The 16962-nt window shown below is 47.0% G+C and overlaps 1 protein-coding gene across 6 annotated transcripts in view; it reads right to left on the reverse strand.

Annotated features, from left to right (window-relative positions):
* Positions 1-15507, reverse strand: part of KDM2A (lysine demethylase 2A) — a 70873-nt gene extending 55366 nt beyond the window's left edge. For 2 of the 6 annotated variants that reach the window (XM_045014092.1, XM_045014086.1), the window contains exons 1-3: positions 15414-15507; positions 14371-14398; positions 11231-11335 (exon numbers count right to left, since the gene is read on the reverse strand). In XM_045014092.1, coding sequence (XP_044870027.1) covers positions 11231-11335; positions 14371-14398; positions 15414-15460 — 180 coding nt within the window. In that variant the 5' untranslated portion in view covers positions 15461-15507. Of the gene's footprint in view, positions 1-1646; positions 1780-11230; positions 11336-14370; positions 14399-14928; positions 14965-15189; positions 15311-15413 lie in introns of those variants that run through there. The other 4 variants (XM_045014087.1, XM_045014089.1, XM_045014088.1 and 1 more) reach the window with 4 other exon arrangements.
* Between the last annotated feature and the right edge of the window lie 1455 nt (positions 15508-16962).

Below are 16962 nucleotides of genomic sequence, written 5' to 3' on the forward strand. Positions count from 1 at the left end.
GTCTAGGTCCCTATGTATCCTATCCCTACCCTCCAGCATATCTATCACTCCTCCAAGTTTAGTGTCATCTGCAAACTTGCTGAGAGTTCAGTCCACGCCATCCTCCAGATCATTAATGAAGATACTGAACAAAACCGGCCCCAGGTCCAACCCTTGGGGCACTCTGCTTGAAACCGGCTGCCAACTAGACATGGAGCCGTTGATCACTACCTGTTGAGCCCGACGATCTAGCCAGCTTTCTATCTACCTTATAGTCCATTCATCCAGGCCATACTTCTTTAACTTGCTGGCAAGAATACTGTGGGAGACCATATCAAAAGCTTTGCTAAAGTCAAGGAATAACACATCCACTGCTTTCCCCTCGTCCACAGACCCAGTTCTCTCCTCACAGAAGGCAATTAGGTTAGTCAGGCATGACTTGCCCTTGGTGAATCCATGCTGACTGTTCCTGATCACTTTCCCCTCCTTTAAGTGCTTCAGAATTGATTCCTTGAGGACCTGTTCCATGATTTTTCCAGGGACTGAGGTGAGGTTACTACCAAACCTTTGCCATACTGTAACCTGTAGCACATTTCATATCACCATACTTCAATCCAGTTTGTTTTAGTTAAGCTCTTGGAGTCTCCACCGAGATTCAGAGTCCCTGCACAGAGAGCTCACACTGTTTACTGCCAGTACTGTTTCTACAGCAACAGAGACAAGCAGAGCATAAAGACACAAACACTGCCCTTATTCAGTTCTCTTTTTAGGGAACAACTGCACAGAAGTTGAACAGGTATAGTCCTCTCTAAGAGAGGCTTTCAGAGCTGAAGGTGAGAGAAATCCAATTAAGTGGACTCAGCATCTTTTCCTGCGGCCTATACACATTACTCCCTCTCTCCTGATGTTCAAGTCACAAGCTAGATTTCATCCCCAAGTTTCTCAGAACCATCTGAGGTATTGACAGAAGTGCTATCAGCAGCCTGTGGGCTGCTATGAAGTCTCTCCCTTTTCCACCACTGCTTTCAAAGGTCTCCTTGTTCACAGTTACAGGGGTAGGTCTAAAAGGGAGATCTGGAGTATACACCAACCTAAAGGAATTTCTATGGGTACGTCTACACTACCTGCCAGATCAGGTGGGTAGCGATCCATCTATCAGGGATCGATTTATCGTGTGTAGTGTAGATACGATAAATCGATCCCCAATTGCTCTCCCGTCGACTGCTGAGCTCCAGCAGTGCAAAAGGTGGAAGTAAAGTCGACGGGGGAGCTGCGGCTGTTGATCCAGCGCCGCGAGGACGCGAAGTAATTTTAATTTGATCTAAGATAAGTCGACTTCAGCTATGCTATTCTCATAGCTGAAGTTGCAAATCTTAGATCGATCCCCCCACAAGTGTAGACCAGGCCTATGAGCCTACCTCTTCCCCTTCTGTATGCCCTGGATTAAGCCACACATCTAGGGTGAAGGGAGCTCTCAGTTCCTAAGGACCATCTAGATCTCGGCATCTCTCCTGAGATGGAACCCATTGTGGTGGTAGTTTTAGGTTTCATTTATAGACTGACACTCATTGTGCGAGTGCCTCATATAGAGGTGTTTAGGACAAATCCATTAGTATTCCCATTTTGCAGACGTTAAGATTGAGGTACAAAAAAATTCAGTAACTTGCCTATAATCAAGCAAGAGGTCTCTGGCAGAAGTTATCATCAGAACTAGATCTCCGGCGTTGCAGACCAGTGCCTTAACCAGCCATCTTTCCTCTCGATGTAACTACTGCTTCATTAGGAACTGGACTAAGACTGACTCATGTCTCAGACCATTGAACAGTTGTGGGAGGTAACCACTTTCAGACACTACCAAGTTGGGCCATACTGGAACTGAAAGATGAGAGAAAAAAATTCTATATCCCATTTCCAAATCCTTGTGCCCTTCCCTGAATGCTCCCCCCAAAGGCAGATAACAATCCACACTTGTTCATTATGTACATCACCTTTCCACTCCAGCTGATTCTCTTGATCCATTCTAACTCATTCTCCCTCAAACCTATTTAGCATTAGGGTGCTTGCCTCCTATTCCTGTCTTCCTTCTCTGAAGTATTGAGAATGGGCAAATATCAGAGGCTGGAGAGACTCCAACCAGCAAGGGCAGAAGCAGGCAAAGCAGCGACCTTTGGACTTTCAGAGAACTGACTACAGTTTTGACTGGACTTTCTCTGCCCCGTGCTGATTGGCTGTTCGCTCCAACCTTCCCACTCCTCCTGCCTCACAGAGTCTTCCCCTCAGCTTCACCTCCAGTGTCCTCTTATCCTCTTCTCTCCTGCCCTGTCCCCCTCTACCCTTTGTTTTCTTTAGCCCCAGTTAGTTTTTTAGGCATATCTTTAATAGAGCCTCATATCAATAGAAATGATCCCCTTCTAGTTAAACCCACGCCCAAAATAATCACAGGACTAACCTATCACTTGCTGCCATTATATGGCATGCTCTGTTTGTGCATTATACCCCTTCTCCCATCATGTGAGTGAATCATCTATTTAGATTGTAAGCTCTTCAGTGCAGGGGCCATCTACTACTTCCTATGCACAATACCTAGCACACTAATCAGGAACTGGCTAATAGTGCTGTATTAATATACTAGAGACCACAAATAAGAGCAGAGCTCAGTATTGCCAGGGGTGGGCAAACTATGGCCCGTGGGCCAGATCTGGACCACAGGATTGCCTCTCCCCTGGCGCGGCAGGCCCTGCACCGCTCCCGGAAGCAGCTGGCACCACATCCCTGCCACCTCCCGCAGCTCCTATTGTCCGGGAACAGGGAACCGCAGCCAATGGGAGCTTTGAGGGAGGTACCCACAGGCAAGGGCTGTGCGTGGAGTCCTCTGCCCCCCCCCCTCCAGGGTGGCACGGACATGGTGCCAGCTGCTTCTGGGAGCAGCACGGAGCCAGGGCAGGCAGGGAGACTGCCCTGGCCCCAGTGCATGCTGCTGCCACCCTGGAGCCGTTCCAGATAAGCAGCACTGGGCCGGAGCCTGCACCTTGAACCCCTCCTGCACCCCGCAGCGCAACTCCCTGCCTTCAGTCCCTTGCCGCACCCAACACTGTCCTGAGCCCCCTCCCGCACGCTGCACCCCCTCCTGCACCCCAACTCCCTTCCCTGAGCCCCCCTTACGCCCCACACCACTCCTCTGCCCCAACCCCTTGCCCTGAGCCCCTTCCTGCACATCGTACCCCCTCCCACACCCTGCACCTCAACCTCCTGCCCTACATTCATGGCCCTGCATGCAATTTCCCCACCCAGATGTGGCCCTCAGGCCAAAAAGTTTGCTCACCCCTGTTATTGCACATACAGAACACTGATTATGGCAGGTCTCTCAGATCCTTAACTTCCTTCTCTTTCACAGTGATGAGTATCTCTGGGCATTGTCATATGATCATAGGATTTAACTACAAATCCAAACAAAACAATGACTGCATAATTCTGAAAGCCAATGAACTGAAAGGTCAACAACAGCCACTGAATTAACTTTCAGAGTTCATACTAGCCATTTAGAGCCCGCCACTAAGCTTATCCATGTCCTCTCCTTCACTGGAATCAGCAAATTTGGTCTGTGCATCAGAAGAGCTAACAGCTTTCCCCAATGGCAGGGAGCAATTGCCCCAAATGTTTGCACAGACAATAACCTAATTCAGTCTGAGGTAAGACCTTTTGTTTTTCCTCTAAACACGGTGCCACTGCCCCATCACATGAAGTACTGTCCCAAAGGAGCACCTGCTGAATTGCAGGACCAGAGTTGGGACTAACAAATAAGGATTAGTGAACAAAAAGCCTGTGGGGAAGAACAGGTATCTTAAGGAGTTAGCAACACCTCCAGCAGGGATAACCCCATAAAAATATTCATGCTCATTAAGAGGAAATACTGATGCTACTTGCAAACTTTGTTTAGTATCCGACAGGCAACTGAAAGTGCTTATCTGCTGTACAACTAGTCTCTTCAGCTCAGTCAGCACTGCAGCTTACAAATCATGTTCAAGGGATAGTCAGCTTTTAAAAACAGCTGTGTTAAATAATAAAGAGCAAATCAGCCTTTTAAATGTTTGTTTAAAGGCATTTATCTCCTGCATATCTCAGCTGAGAGAAAATGAACACAACTGAGTCACATTTTAGTCTTTTTTTCCTTCAGATTCTCTCATGGGGTAGCACAAGGCTGCAATGTTTAGGATGCAAATGCTGCAAGGAAGTGCTTTTTTAACATAACTGTTCCACTGACATTTCAGAGCATTCCAAGTAACCATTTCTACTGATGATAGGTTCCATTAAAAATATGCCCAAAAACTAAGTTTGGGGCTAAACATGAGCAGTCTCTACAAGACAAGATAGTTTGCTGCTCACATATTGTTAGCAAAGTGAGCCTGAAACCCATTTTTTGAGGCCAACGGGAGGAGTGAGTTGATTGAAGTGAAGTGATTAGTCTCAAGTCTTGTCTAGACTAGGAAAGTAAGGTGTGTTTAGTAGCTATGATCACATTACAGCTGAAGAGCATTCAGCCACACAAGGTTTCACCTAGTTTGCTGGAGAACCACTTTAGTTGGTCCTCTTAGGTAATTTAACAAAGCACAACCTGTCAAGGAAGGTGCTCACAGAGCATCTGTTCCCAAACTGGGAGGCAGTCCTAGAATATGAATATGGGGTGAATGCAACCCTTCCAGATTCACATGCAAGTATATTTGGCACCTCTCACCCCCAAGCACCCACAGCTGCATGCACTTAGCAATCCAAGCCACCCTCCACCCCGACAGCCATAGCTGCAAGCACTTGAATAACTGGGATCAGGACTTGAAGTGCTACCACCCATGACACTGATCTCTTTTGTAAAGCACTTTGAAATCTAAAGTCAATTGCTAGCTATTACTACTTGGTACAGGCCAATACAAGAGACCCTAAGGCTAACAGAAGCCCTAAAAATTATTCTGATGAAGGATCACCCCAACATCCCCCACTGCTAGGAAGCCACGGGCTACTTGGCTTCCTACCCATTGGGGCTTATATTTTGATGCTAGCCTATATCTGATCAATTTAGAGCCTCCAGATGACAGAGGCCTGGTCTAAAGAGGAGGAGAGATTGATCTAAGATACGTAACTTCAGCTACGCCACTAACGTAGCTGAAGTTGACGTACTTAGATCAACTTAGTGTTATGTCTTCACCGTGGTGAGTCAACTGCTGCCCCTCCCACATCGACTCCGCCTGTGCCTCTCACGGTGGAGGAGTACAGGAGTCGACAGGAGAGCGCTCGGGGGCTGATTTATCACATCTAGTCCAGATGTGATAAACTGACCCCGCCCCCACACCCGATCTGGAGGGTAGCAAAGACATACCCTTAGAGCGACAAGTCCTGCCTACTCTTAACTCCCTATATCTATGATTGCTGTAGAGCAGTGGTTCTCAAAGGGTCCAGGACCCCTTGGGGGCCACAAGCAGGTTTCAGGGGGTCCGCCAAGCAGGACCAGTGTTAGATTTGCTGGGGTCCAGGGCAGAAAACCGAAGTCCCACTGTATGGGGCTGAAGCCTGGGGCCCTGATCCCCACCACCTGGGGCGGAAGCAGAAGCCTGAGCAGCTTAGCTTTGCAGTGCCCCCTGTGGCATGGGGCCCTGGGAAACTGCCCTGCTTGCTACCCGTTAATGCTAGCTCTGGCTTTTATATGCAGAAAACCAGTTATTGTGGCACAGGTGGGCCGTGGAGTTTTTAATAGCATGTTTCAGGGGCTTCAGAAAGAAAAAAAGTTGAGAATCCCTGCTGTAAAGGATGGGGTTGTGCCCACTCTTCCATTTCTGTTGCCTCTCCCCACCCCCACCATGCAGTGCTTTGGGGTGTAGTAAGATTTTGCTGTTTTTCCTGCTCCCAACTCCCAGCATAGCATTCTGAGTTACAGTGGTCTAGCCAGTTTCACTGCTACTCAAAAACAGGAAGTATAAAACTTACTATACTCATATGTTTTACTCTGCTGCAAAGGGCATTTTCCTAGAGAAAAGTCTGTCTCTCACCTGCCTTGAGTGCTTCCCCAAAACACAGACTATGATCTTTCCTACAGCATGATGGAGGTCAGTGTCAGGAATCGTGGTTAAGCACCTTCCCTTATCCTATGACTCCACACACTGTAAAGCATATCAACTAGTGCCTGGAGGGATACTGCGGACATCAAACATGTGAAAGCAGGTTCACGCTTTGCATGGAAGAGCTTTCACTTTGTGCTGGTGGGGACAGTTTCTCTCATGCAGAGCATATGCAGATTTCACATGTGGATCTAGTCAGAGGTCAGGCCAAGGCAGTACTTAAATGACAGACCTCCAAGAACACCTAGAGTCAGTGGGAGGAGAGAAGGTGGGAAGCAGTATTGGTGATTCAATAGGAGGCATTCTACTATGACAAAATAGCCAGCATGGGATGTGTACATTGTACAAAAGGAAATGCAGCCTTTCAGATTGTAGGTATTGCAGTAGGGTCCAGAGGCCCCAATCAGCAATCAAAGCACCCATCGTGTTACACTATGTACAAACACAAAAAGATTGTCTGCGACAAAGACCCTCGGCCTTGATGACTTGACAATATAAAAGACCCAGTGACCTGCAAAATTTCCAGTTAAGGTAATGACAGTTTATTGCTCTACATTCTAGTCAAACTGCTTTGACTAGATACAATGTTATTGCTCTTCATTTCCTAACTTAAACTTCATTACTGAATGGTTGTAGAACAATTTCAGTGGTGGGTGAAATAATCCCTAATTTCTCTCCCAAGGGTCTTGCAAGTCTTAATTCGTGTGTATATGGATAACGCTTTGAATTCCACTGACTAATGAGAGGGTGAGACTTCTTATTCCTGTGATTCAAATATTCACCCCCATCCCCGCATCCCTAGATTGCTGAAAGGATTAAGAATATGCAGTCTTTCACACATTGGTTCTAATCCACCCTTCTAGTACCAACTGCATATAGCTCCCACCAATGACTATTTGCTACTGACAGTATACAAAAAACAATGCTTGTGTTTCCAGTGGAACATTTTTACACTATTAAAACTACAATTACCATCCCATGCTCTTACCGACATCAGAGAAGACAAGATTTGAGTAGGCCTTGGAGACTGAATTCCCCTTTCACTGCTACAAATCATTAGCCAGCATAGACATTCTTTTTATACCAATGCTATTTAAAAGTATGGTTGAATCTAACCAAACTGATGTGGGAAGCTGGGATTATTTTGCTCTTGTGCACTGAAACCAATGATGCTCCACTGACGGGAAAAGAATCTCCAGAACTAACAATACCTTGGTTCCATACCACAAGAGTAAGGGTTAGCTTTTCAAACTAGAGCCATTTCTCTCCAGGACAGACTGTAGAACTCACTATCGGAAGGGACCATGGAGACAAGTACAGCATTGGGAGAGCACAACATGATAACTAAACACATTTGTGGTTCTGTGAACTCAGATAGTGATGCAAGGGTAATAAAGTCTCATGTTTCAGCCAGTAAGATGATCACAGAGGAATCTTCCTCTTGTATAGCACTCTACAAATGGCCAAGTGCAATATGGAAAGGGTTTTAATTTCCATCTGAAGCATCAGATACTGATTGCTGCTGAAGATATGATCCTCGACTAGTTGGACCAATATTCTGATGCAATGTGACAAATCAGACTCTTCAAAATGGCCAGACAACTAACTGGAAAGCCTTAACTCATGCACTCCCTACAATGTCCATCTGTACATGTCTGCATGAAAACGGAATTATGTGGTGTCTTTGACTATGAAAAGTATTGGATTGACAGCCCCAGGAGAATGAGTTTTTCAGTTCATTCTTCATAAGTAGAGCCTAAACATCTGCAGTTCATGCTTCCTACTCACACTGCTATTCCTGCCAGCATGGCCATGCAGGCGCCAAGTGGGAAGTTCAGTCTCCACAGTGGTCAAATGCCTGACCCATAGACTTGACGTCCACTTGGTGTCGCTCACTCAAATACATTCAGGCCTGGTCTACACCTAAAAATTAGAGGGACTCACCTACACGGCTCAGCGTTTGTGAAAAATTGTGCCCCCTGTGTGCTGTAGTTACATCGACCTACCCCCACTGCTCAGGGCTGTGAAAAATTGTGTGTCCTGTGCAATATAGTTAGGTCAACTTGTCCACATTGTAGACACAGCTAGGTTAAAGAAGCATTCTTCCATCGATCTAGGTACTACTTCCCAGAGAAGTGGATTAACTAGAGCAACGGAAAAACCCCTTTCATCAATGTAGGAAGCATTTACACTATGGTGCTCTAGCACTGTAGCTGTGCCGCTGTAGCACAGACATGCTCTCGGACTCCTCAGAATCAAAGCTTGCATTTAGAAGAGTTTCTAGACTTCTTTGCAGCCATGATCACGTTCTGGTTTTATCTGTAAAGTTAACTGATGAAGTGCAGTCTTTTTGAGTCTGTTACAGCCCGAGACATTAGCTAGGACAGGGGCTCTCAGACTTTTTTTTTGCTAGGATCCCCTTTGAAAATATTTCAGACTGTGATGATTGGCCCAAAAAAGTGACTCCCCATCCCCTCCATACCATGCCACCTTTACTGCTGCTGGGTGCAGCGCTGCCTATAGAGCTGGGTGCATGGCCACGTAGCTCTGAAGGGCTCGGACTGTCAGCCCTGCACATGACTCACAGCCGAAACCCTGGCACGCATGGGGGCTGACACCTCGTGAGCCCCTGAAGGGTCACGACCCCCAGTTTGAGAACCCCTAGGCTAGGAGAATTACTTTTCCAGCCCATTCATCTCAAGATGTTAAATAGTTAATGCTGGCACTTAAGAGTTAACCCCAACAGATCTTCAACCACTGATCATTTTTAGCAGAGGAGATTATTTGGGCTTCATTGCCACCCCATTCCTAAAGTGGTAGCGTGGTAAATTGGAAGTCGCTACAGAGAAGAAAGCAGCAGACATTTGCAAAACGTTAATAAATTAAACATCATGACCCTCATGTGACAGATCTCCCTGTAGAGCTACACAAGCCGCCCCCTCCAGTGGAGGCAGTTTATGCCGGCAAAATAACTCGTTTTGCTTAAGTCAGTTAACGCTATCAGAATAAGCCATAGGGGTAAAATAAACCATAGGGACTTTTTGCTGATATAGCTGCATCTACACTAGGGTTTTTGCTCAACTAGCTATGTTGGTTGTGGGTGTGATTTTTCTGGCAAAACTTTCACTGAGGTTTCTGCTACACTTACTTACCCCAAGGCCACAGGAAGACCAACAGAACCAGGTAGAGAACTAAGCTTATGACTCGGTCCTCTGCTCTAATCCCCAACCATGCCCCTTCTCCTGTGGTCTGAACTTAGTTCAACACTGCTGTTTATTCAGCTCATAACATTTTGTTGGAGCTAAACCACCAATACTACTACAGCTATAGGTAAAAGAGCCCATAGTTCATGGTAATTTTAAGTTTGATGACTACAGCCATTTTTAACAGGTATGGCTGGCAAACAATGACAACTATACAGCCTGTAGCAGTTACTTCAGAGTTTCCCACAGAAGCCATAAGGGGCTGGAAGTATGAAGAACGTGCGTCTTTCACTAAGATGTTTTCTGCACCAGATGTTTATCCTGAAGATTATATCCACAAAATTTAAGATGCAACAGACACTATCCCCTGCCATACACAGTCCTCAAACTAGAGCTTTATCATTAAGTCAAGATGAAACATGGCCCTAACTTCTCCTTCCTCTTAGGAACAAATTCTTTAGTTGCAGTGACACCAGTTACTCTAGAGATTACAATTGCTACCTCACCTTTATAAGGTGAGCACTAGTTACAACTCTCCAGCATGCTCTCTGTAGGCTGTTAAGGCACAGAAGTAGCGACTGATTAGACGACAAGGAAAGTGACTGCTCCCCCTCTCTGGGAAATCTAATCCTAGAGATCAGTGCATCACTTCATTAGACTTCATGCCAACTGATTTTATTTCAAAGCGTTAAAGGATAAAGATTTAACTGCAGTAGTCACAAGCCTGAGGGTTAGGGCAGAGAGACCAAGCTGACCATGCAGCTTAGCATGACTTCTCCAAGAAGTGGGAATGAAAGAAAACACCAGCTTTTTTTCTTTTCTCTTGATGGGAACTCTGTCCCAGACACAGACACCATTAATAAAATCTCAGATTCTCTAAGAGAAGGTCTAAACTTAAAATGCTGCAGCTGCGCTACTGTGGCACTACAGAGAAGATGCTACCTATGCCAATGGAAGGGATTTGCCTCTCAGTGTAGGTACTCCACCTGTACAGGAGGTGAGAGCTATGCTGATGGGAGAATTCTCCCATCAATTTAGCGCTCTCTACACTGGGGGTTAGGTCAATTTATCCGTGTCGCTCAGGGGTGTTGGGTTTTCACATCTCTGAGCAATGTACGGTAGTTATAGCGACCTACTTTCCTAGTGTAGATCTGGCCTCTGAAGTGCGAATACTAAAATAAGACAATCACACACAAACAGTTCCAACTAACTTCAGTGTAAAGCCTATTTCCTCCAGCTGGTCTACACTGAAAAAGTACATTGGCATAGCTATGTCTCCCAGGGCTGTAGCTATGCCAACCTAAGCCTAGTGCAGACAGTGCTAAGTTGACAGCAGAACTCAAGGAGGTGGATGACTAAGTGACAGGAGAAGCACCTCCTGTTGTTGTACAGCCTCTACAATGAAGCTCTATAGTGGTGCAGCTGTGCTGCTGTAGTGTTTTAAATGTCGACAGTTGCAGGTTCAAAGTATACTCAAGTCAGATCTGGGCTAATGTAATGCCAACAGAAAACCACCCCAGTTTAACGTACACAGCATCCCAACTCCTCCTCTCCCCATCTGCCCCAAATACTAAGAGATGCCTGTTTTGTCACAAGTAACAACTATACCAGTTTCTCATGTCTGAAAGCATATTCTTTGACCTGTGACTTTTCCATTTTTGAAGCTTAAATAGCCATGTATTGGGCTGGTAACAACCATGGTTATAATGTTCCCCCATAATAAGACACACATGTATGATGTGAACTGGAGTCATCAAATGATCTGATTGACTGCCCACCTAAGTGGTTATATGTTTCATTGTATAAACTGGAGATGCTAGTCTCATTGCTACATGGGATGGTAACAAGCTTGCTCCGACTATAAAGCCAGGGAGTTTTTTGGGGGTTGAAAGGCAAATAAAGAGACTAATCGTGAGAATTTGATGGGTAAAAGTGAATACTGACCAATCTTTGGCTGTAACGGATCCTCTCTTCCTCAGGCTCCATCTCTGACTCTTCTGAAGAGAGTGAGAAGGATACTCCGGGGCTACTGTCTTCCTCCTCTTCCTCCTTAGTAGCCAGAATGAAATAGTGAAAGATTGCACACAGATATTAGAAACACTCCTTTAAGCCTTCATTTATTCATTCGTAAGTGAATGATTCTGTAATATTGTGAAATACTATGTACAGAGGCCACAGAACAGCAACGGGCTAGCTCCTGCAAATAGTTACAAAGGGATCTCACTGAACTGGGCGACTGGGTAACAAAATGGGAAGTGAAATTCAATGCTGATAAGTGCAAAGTAATGAACGTTGGAAAATAATCCCAACTATACAAATGATGGGGTATAAATTAGCTATTACTACTTTAGAAAGATCTTAGAGTCATCATAGATAGTTCTCTGAAAACACCCATTCAATATGCAGCAGCAATCAAAAAAGCTAACATGTTAGGAACTATTATTATATATCCCTTTCGTAAAACAGAAGATATAATGTCACTACATAAATCCATAGTATGCCCACAACTTAAATACTGCATGCAGTTCTGGTCACCGCATCTCAAAAAACTCTATTAGAACTGGAAAAAAACATACAGAGAAGGGCAACGACAATTATTAGGTGTATGGAACAGCTTCCATATGAGGAAACATTAAAAAGACTAGCACAGCTCATCTTAGAAAAGAGACGACAAAGTGAGGATATACTCATGGTCTATAAAATCATGGTGTGAGAAAGCTAATATTTACTCCTTCACAAAGCAAAAACTAGGGGTCATCTGATGAAATTAATAGGCAGCAGGTTCAAAACAAAAGGAAGTATTTCTTCACACAACGCACAGTCAACCTGTTGAACTCACTGCAAGGGGATGTTGTGAAAGAAAAAAAGTATAACTGGGTTCAGAAAATAATTAGAAAAGTTCATGGAGGCTAGGTCCAATCAATGGCTATTAGTCAAGATAGCAACCCCATGCTCTGAGTATCCATAAACCTTCAACTTCCAGAAGCTGGAACTGGATGACAGAGTATGGATCACTTGAAATTGCCCAGCATGGCCATTCTTATGTTCTCCTTTCTCCATTAACTCTAGCTTGGCCCCAGGTGACTAGTAATCTGGAGTCACTATCATTTTCTGGTCTATGTGAAGTGAGTTCATATTCTCAGTTCAGGGAGATGCCTCCTCATTAGAGTCATCATTGAGCCATTCCACTTTGGGATCAGAACCATACTGGCTTCAAATGTATACTTAAACATATTTAGTGGCAGCAGGACTGTAGCATGGTTTTCCCCCAGAAGCATGTCTCCTAAATCATGCTGTAGACTCCTCCTCTTAATAGTTTGTAATGTGGTTCTCTGCAGCTGCCCCCTACCCTTCAACAACAAATCCACATGGACTCTTGTCAGGGAAAATGCACAGAAACTCTTCTAACAGTATTTCAACATACTTGTGAATAACATGACTGACTCCAGTGTGGACAGATTCCACAGCTCAGAATTTGCCTCACTGTAGCGCTATCACATGGAGGTGCTCTGATACAGTACTGTTTGATCTTTTCTATATGGACAAGATAATGCTGTATTATAACTACGTTAAAAAGCCCGATCTTTATGGCCTTGTCTTCCCTATGCTGTTTGGGGAAATCTCCCATGGTTGGTAGCAATAGGAGTGATAGCATAAAAAGAGCTCAAGCAGCAACTGGTGTTTTCACCACCAAGTCATATCTACCCATTATGAGCAAGATCAGACAACATGGTAGTTAAAGTGCCACTGCTCTGTTTATACTAGCTCTTCTGCCACTGCTACCACCAGTTACTTAAAGTTTATTATAGACCAGGAGTTCTCAAACTTCATTGCACCACGATCCCCTTCTGACAACAAAAATTACTAAAAGACCAGGAGTGGGGACCAAAGCCTAAGTCCGCCCAAGCCCCACCACCCTGGGTAGGCCAAAGCCCAAGCCCCATCAACCCGGGCAGTGGGGCCAAAGCTGAAGCCCAGGGAGCCTGTAACCTGAGCCCTGCCGCCCAGGGTGGAAGCCCTCAGACTTTTGCTTCAGCCCTGGGCAATAGGGCTCAAACGTTGGCTTTGGCCCTGGGCCCCAACAAGTCTAAGGCAGCACTGGTGACCTCATTAAAATGGGGTTGTGGCCCACTTTGGGGTCCCAACCCACAGTTTGAGAACCACTGTTATAGACAATTTACTTGGATTGAGCGTGGTCTAATAACATAGTCAAACAGTTTTTTTCTCATGTACACAGACAAGCTATGGTATAATAACCAGGGCACTTGTACATCATAACACAGTGCCACAACACATGGTAAATTACATAGTGTAGTTGAGACTGCTAGGGTTGGGGGCCTGTTAGACCACATCAGAGAAGGCCAGTTCAGATATTGGCCCACAGACTTAACTCTCCACTCCTCTTAAAAGTGATCTTGGGCCTGGGCAGAGAGTCAGTTGGCTGGGCTAGTGAAAGGAGATAGCATGGCCACTGCTGTGGTTTGGCTGTGCTGAGAAGACATTCAGGATGTCAGTCTCTAGGGAAGTGTCAATCCAGCATCCTTCAGTAACACAGAACTTACTTTAAATTGCACAAATTATTAAAACAGAAGTTTGACAGATGTCAGATGACTTGCCAATAACAAGAAGTCTTAACCTAATCTCCCTCTTCAGGAGTCAGGGAAAAACCCCTTACAAAGTTTTGTATTTATGAGTAGTAAAAGACAAGAAGGAAAGAAATCCCATCAACTCTTTCTTCCTACCTCAGGGATAAAACCAACCTCTTCCCTCACCCCACTCAGTGCCCTGCTCTCTCTCTTCAAAAATATTTTTAAAAACATGAAATAAATGAGAACAGTGCAATATAGTAAAGAGATCAAACAATGCCCACATACAAATCCCAGCTCATCTCTGAGTAGAAAGGCAAAGGAGAGATAATGCCAGTGACTGGCTGCTCCTAAGAAGCCACAATAAAATGCGTGGTTCACTGAGTTACATAAAGTTAGAGGGGCCGAGGAGGAGAGACACCCTGGACACTGGAGAGGTCACTAGACTCATCATTGTTAGCAAAAGCAGGGGGATATGAAGAAAATCAAGTCTCTCACCAGGTCTCTTCTTCTCCTTTGTCCTTTTCTAGGAATGAAAAAAGATTCAGAAAAATAAAGAGAGGAGAAATTAAATCCCACGCATGGCTGTCTTCATCTTGGGTGTTCACAAGATCCTAGTATCCAGAAGGGATGGCAAGTCCCAGGAAAACAGCTCTGCTTGTAGAAGGGGGTCAGGATGGTCTCAGGGTGTCTGCAACTCTCACCCTTTTCATTCCCCAATAAAATCCTCACACACCCAGTGAGCAGACTCACAGCCAGTTACAGGCAATGCCCTGGGGGAAAGTCACCCCACCCCCAAATCAACCCCCACAAAGCCCCACCCCACCAAGCCCCAACTCACCCCAGCCCCCCCCACCTCCTACATCAACCCACCTCCAATCTCCACCCACCCCCTAACTCACCCCAGCCCACGGCCCCAAATCCCCTGCCCCACCCCCAGTCACCCTATCTCCAATCTCCACCCACCCCACCCTCTAACTCACCCCACACCTATCTCAAATTCCCTGCCCCACCCCCTCAATCCACCCCACCTCAAATCTCCCCCCCTAAACTCACCCCAAGGGAGGTTACACTGGGGGTGCCCCAGGGCTATGAGGGAGTCACTCTGGGGGTACCCCTCCCCTAACTCGCCCCAATCCCTTCCCCCGCTCCCCAACTTGCCCCCGGCCGCCTCCCTGCCCAGACCCGGCACCCCAAGGCCGAGCGTCCCCAGCGCCCCGCTGCCCTGCCCGGCTCTGCCTCAGCGCCGGCATGCTCGGCACCCCACTGCCATCCCCACCCGCCCGCTCCCCGCCCGGACTCGCTTCCCCTCCTCACACAGGACCAGTCGCCGCCATTTTGAACCCGTCAGACTCTCACATACACACAGGATCAGCCCGGCCGCTACACTGCGCATGCGCGACCGCGACCTCCTCCCAAGCGGCTTCCTCCCTCCCTCCCGTTCCGCGCACGCCGTTCCCCTGGCCGCGCACGCGCAGCGACCTCCCTCCCCCGGCACCAAAAGCGCGACGGGCATTCCCACGCGGCGCACGCGCACGAACCTCACGTCCTCCGGCCGAGAACGCCGGCGCAGGCGCTTTGGCTCCATCTCGCGGCCATATTTTGGCGCAGGCGCAAAAGCTACGCCACGAGTCCGGGTCCGGGTCTCTCAACTTAATCCGCCTGGGAACCCGTGCGCATGCGTAGTAGTAATAGCCATGCCTAACTCGAAAGGGCTCAGAAAACGCACAGTGGGTGACAACGGAGGGAGAGTGGACTAGAGCTGGGGGCACTCCTAGTGTGACCGCCCACGCCTCCCCTCACAGCCACGGGGCACCCTCAGTGTGACCCCCCCAGCCACAAGGCTCCCCAGTGTGACCCCTCACCCCCCCACAGACCTGGGGCACCCCCAAGTGAAACCCAGCACCCCTCTCCACATAGTTATGGGATTCCCCCAGTGCTCCCCAAATAGCCATGTGACTCCCCCAGGCCTCCCCACACAGCTTGGGTGCTCCCCCAATGTGACCCACACACACCTCTGGGGACACACTCTAATTCTTCAGACACCTATTTGTACAGATCCCTGAGGGTGAATGGGATATACCCATCCCAAAGACTAATTCCCACAGAACCCTAGGTGGCCCTGAGGGGCATACAGCATATCACCCCCAAGACTCCTCTCTACACAACCCTGAGGGTGCCTACAGTATAATCCCCCCTAAAGAACCTTCCCCACAGAGCCTTAGGAATGTCCGCAGTATAAACCCCCAAAGACCATTCCCCACAAAGCCCTGGGGTGCCCACAGTATAATCCCTGCAGACCCTGCTCCCCGCACAGTTGTGGGGGCATACACAGTAGAATGCCTCTGAGACCCTTCTCTCTAGAGCTCTGGGGATAAACACAATATCACTCCCCCTCCCTAGATGCTGGCATGGAGGTCACGCTGTATCATCCCTTCTGCCCTCTCAGATTCCAACCCCACACCCCGAAGGCACCCATGTAGGAATAGTTTCCCCATCCCACTCCTTGCCTAGAGCTAGTTGGAGCTGGGACAGGAAACCAGTAAGACTCCCAATCTGCTTTCTTGTTCATCAGAATCTCAGCTCTCATGAGAAAATAACAGAACTAGAGTTTCTAGTTGTTGCAAATAAACCTTGAAAACGTGACCATGTGTAACTATTGCAGAGAGGCCATGAGCAGAGCACTGATCTGAGGCCTGGGTTTTATTCCCAGCTCATAGACTCATAGACTTTAAGGTTAGAAGGGACCATTATGATCATCTAATCTGACCTCCTGCACAATGCAGGCCATAGAATCTCACCCACCCACTCCTGTAACAAACCCCTAACCTATGTCTGAGTTATTGAAGTCCTCAAATTGTGGTTTGAAGACCTCAAGCTGCAGAGAATCCTCCAGCAAGTGACCCGTGCCCCATGCTGCAGAGGAAGGAGAAAAACCTCCAGGGCCTCTGCCAATCTGCCCTGGAGGAAAATTCCTTCCCGACCCCAAATATGGCAATCAGTTAAACCAGTGGTCCCCAACCTTTCAGTGGCCAGTAGCACATTCATGTCTTCAGAAGAGTGTGGCGGGCATCAACAGTTTTTCAAGAC

The sequence above is a fragment of the Mauremys mutica genome, chromosome 4, assembly GCF_020497125.1.
Source record: "Mauremys mutica isolate MM-2020 ecotype Southern chromosome 4, ASM2049712v1, whole genome shotgun sequence".
Taxonomy (NCBI): domain Eukaryota; kingdom Metazoa; phylum Chordata; order Testudines; family Geoemydidae; genus Mauremys; species Mauremys mutica.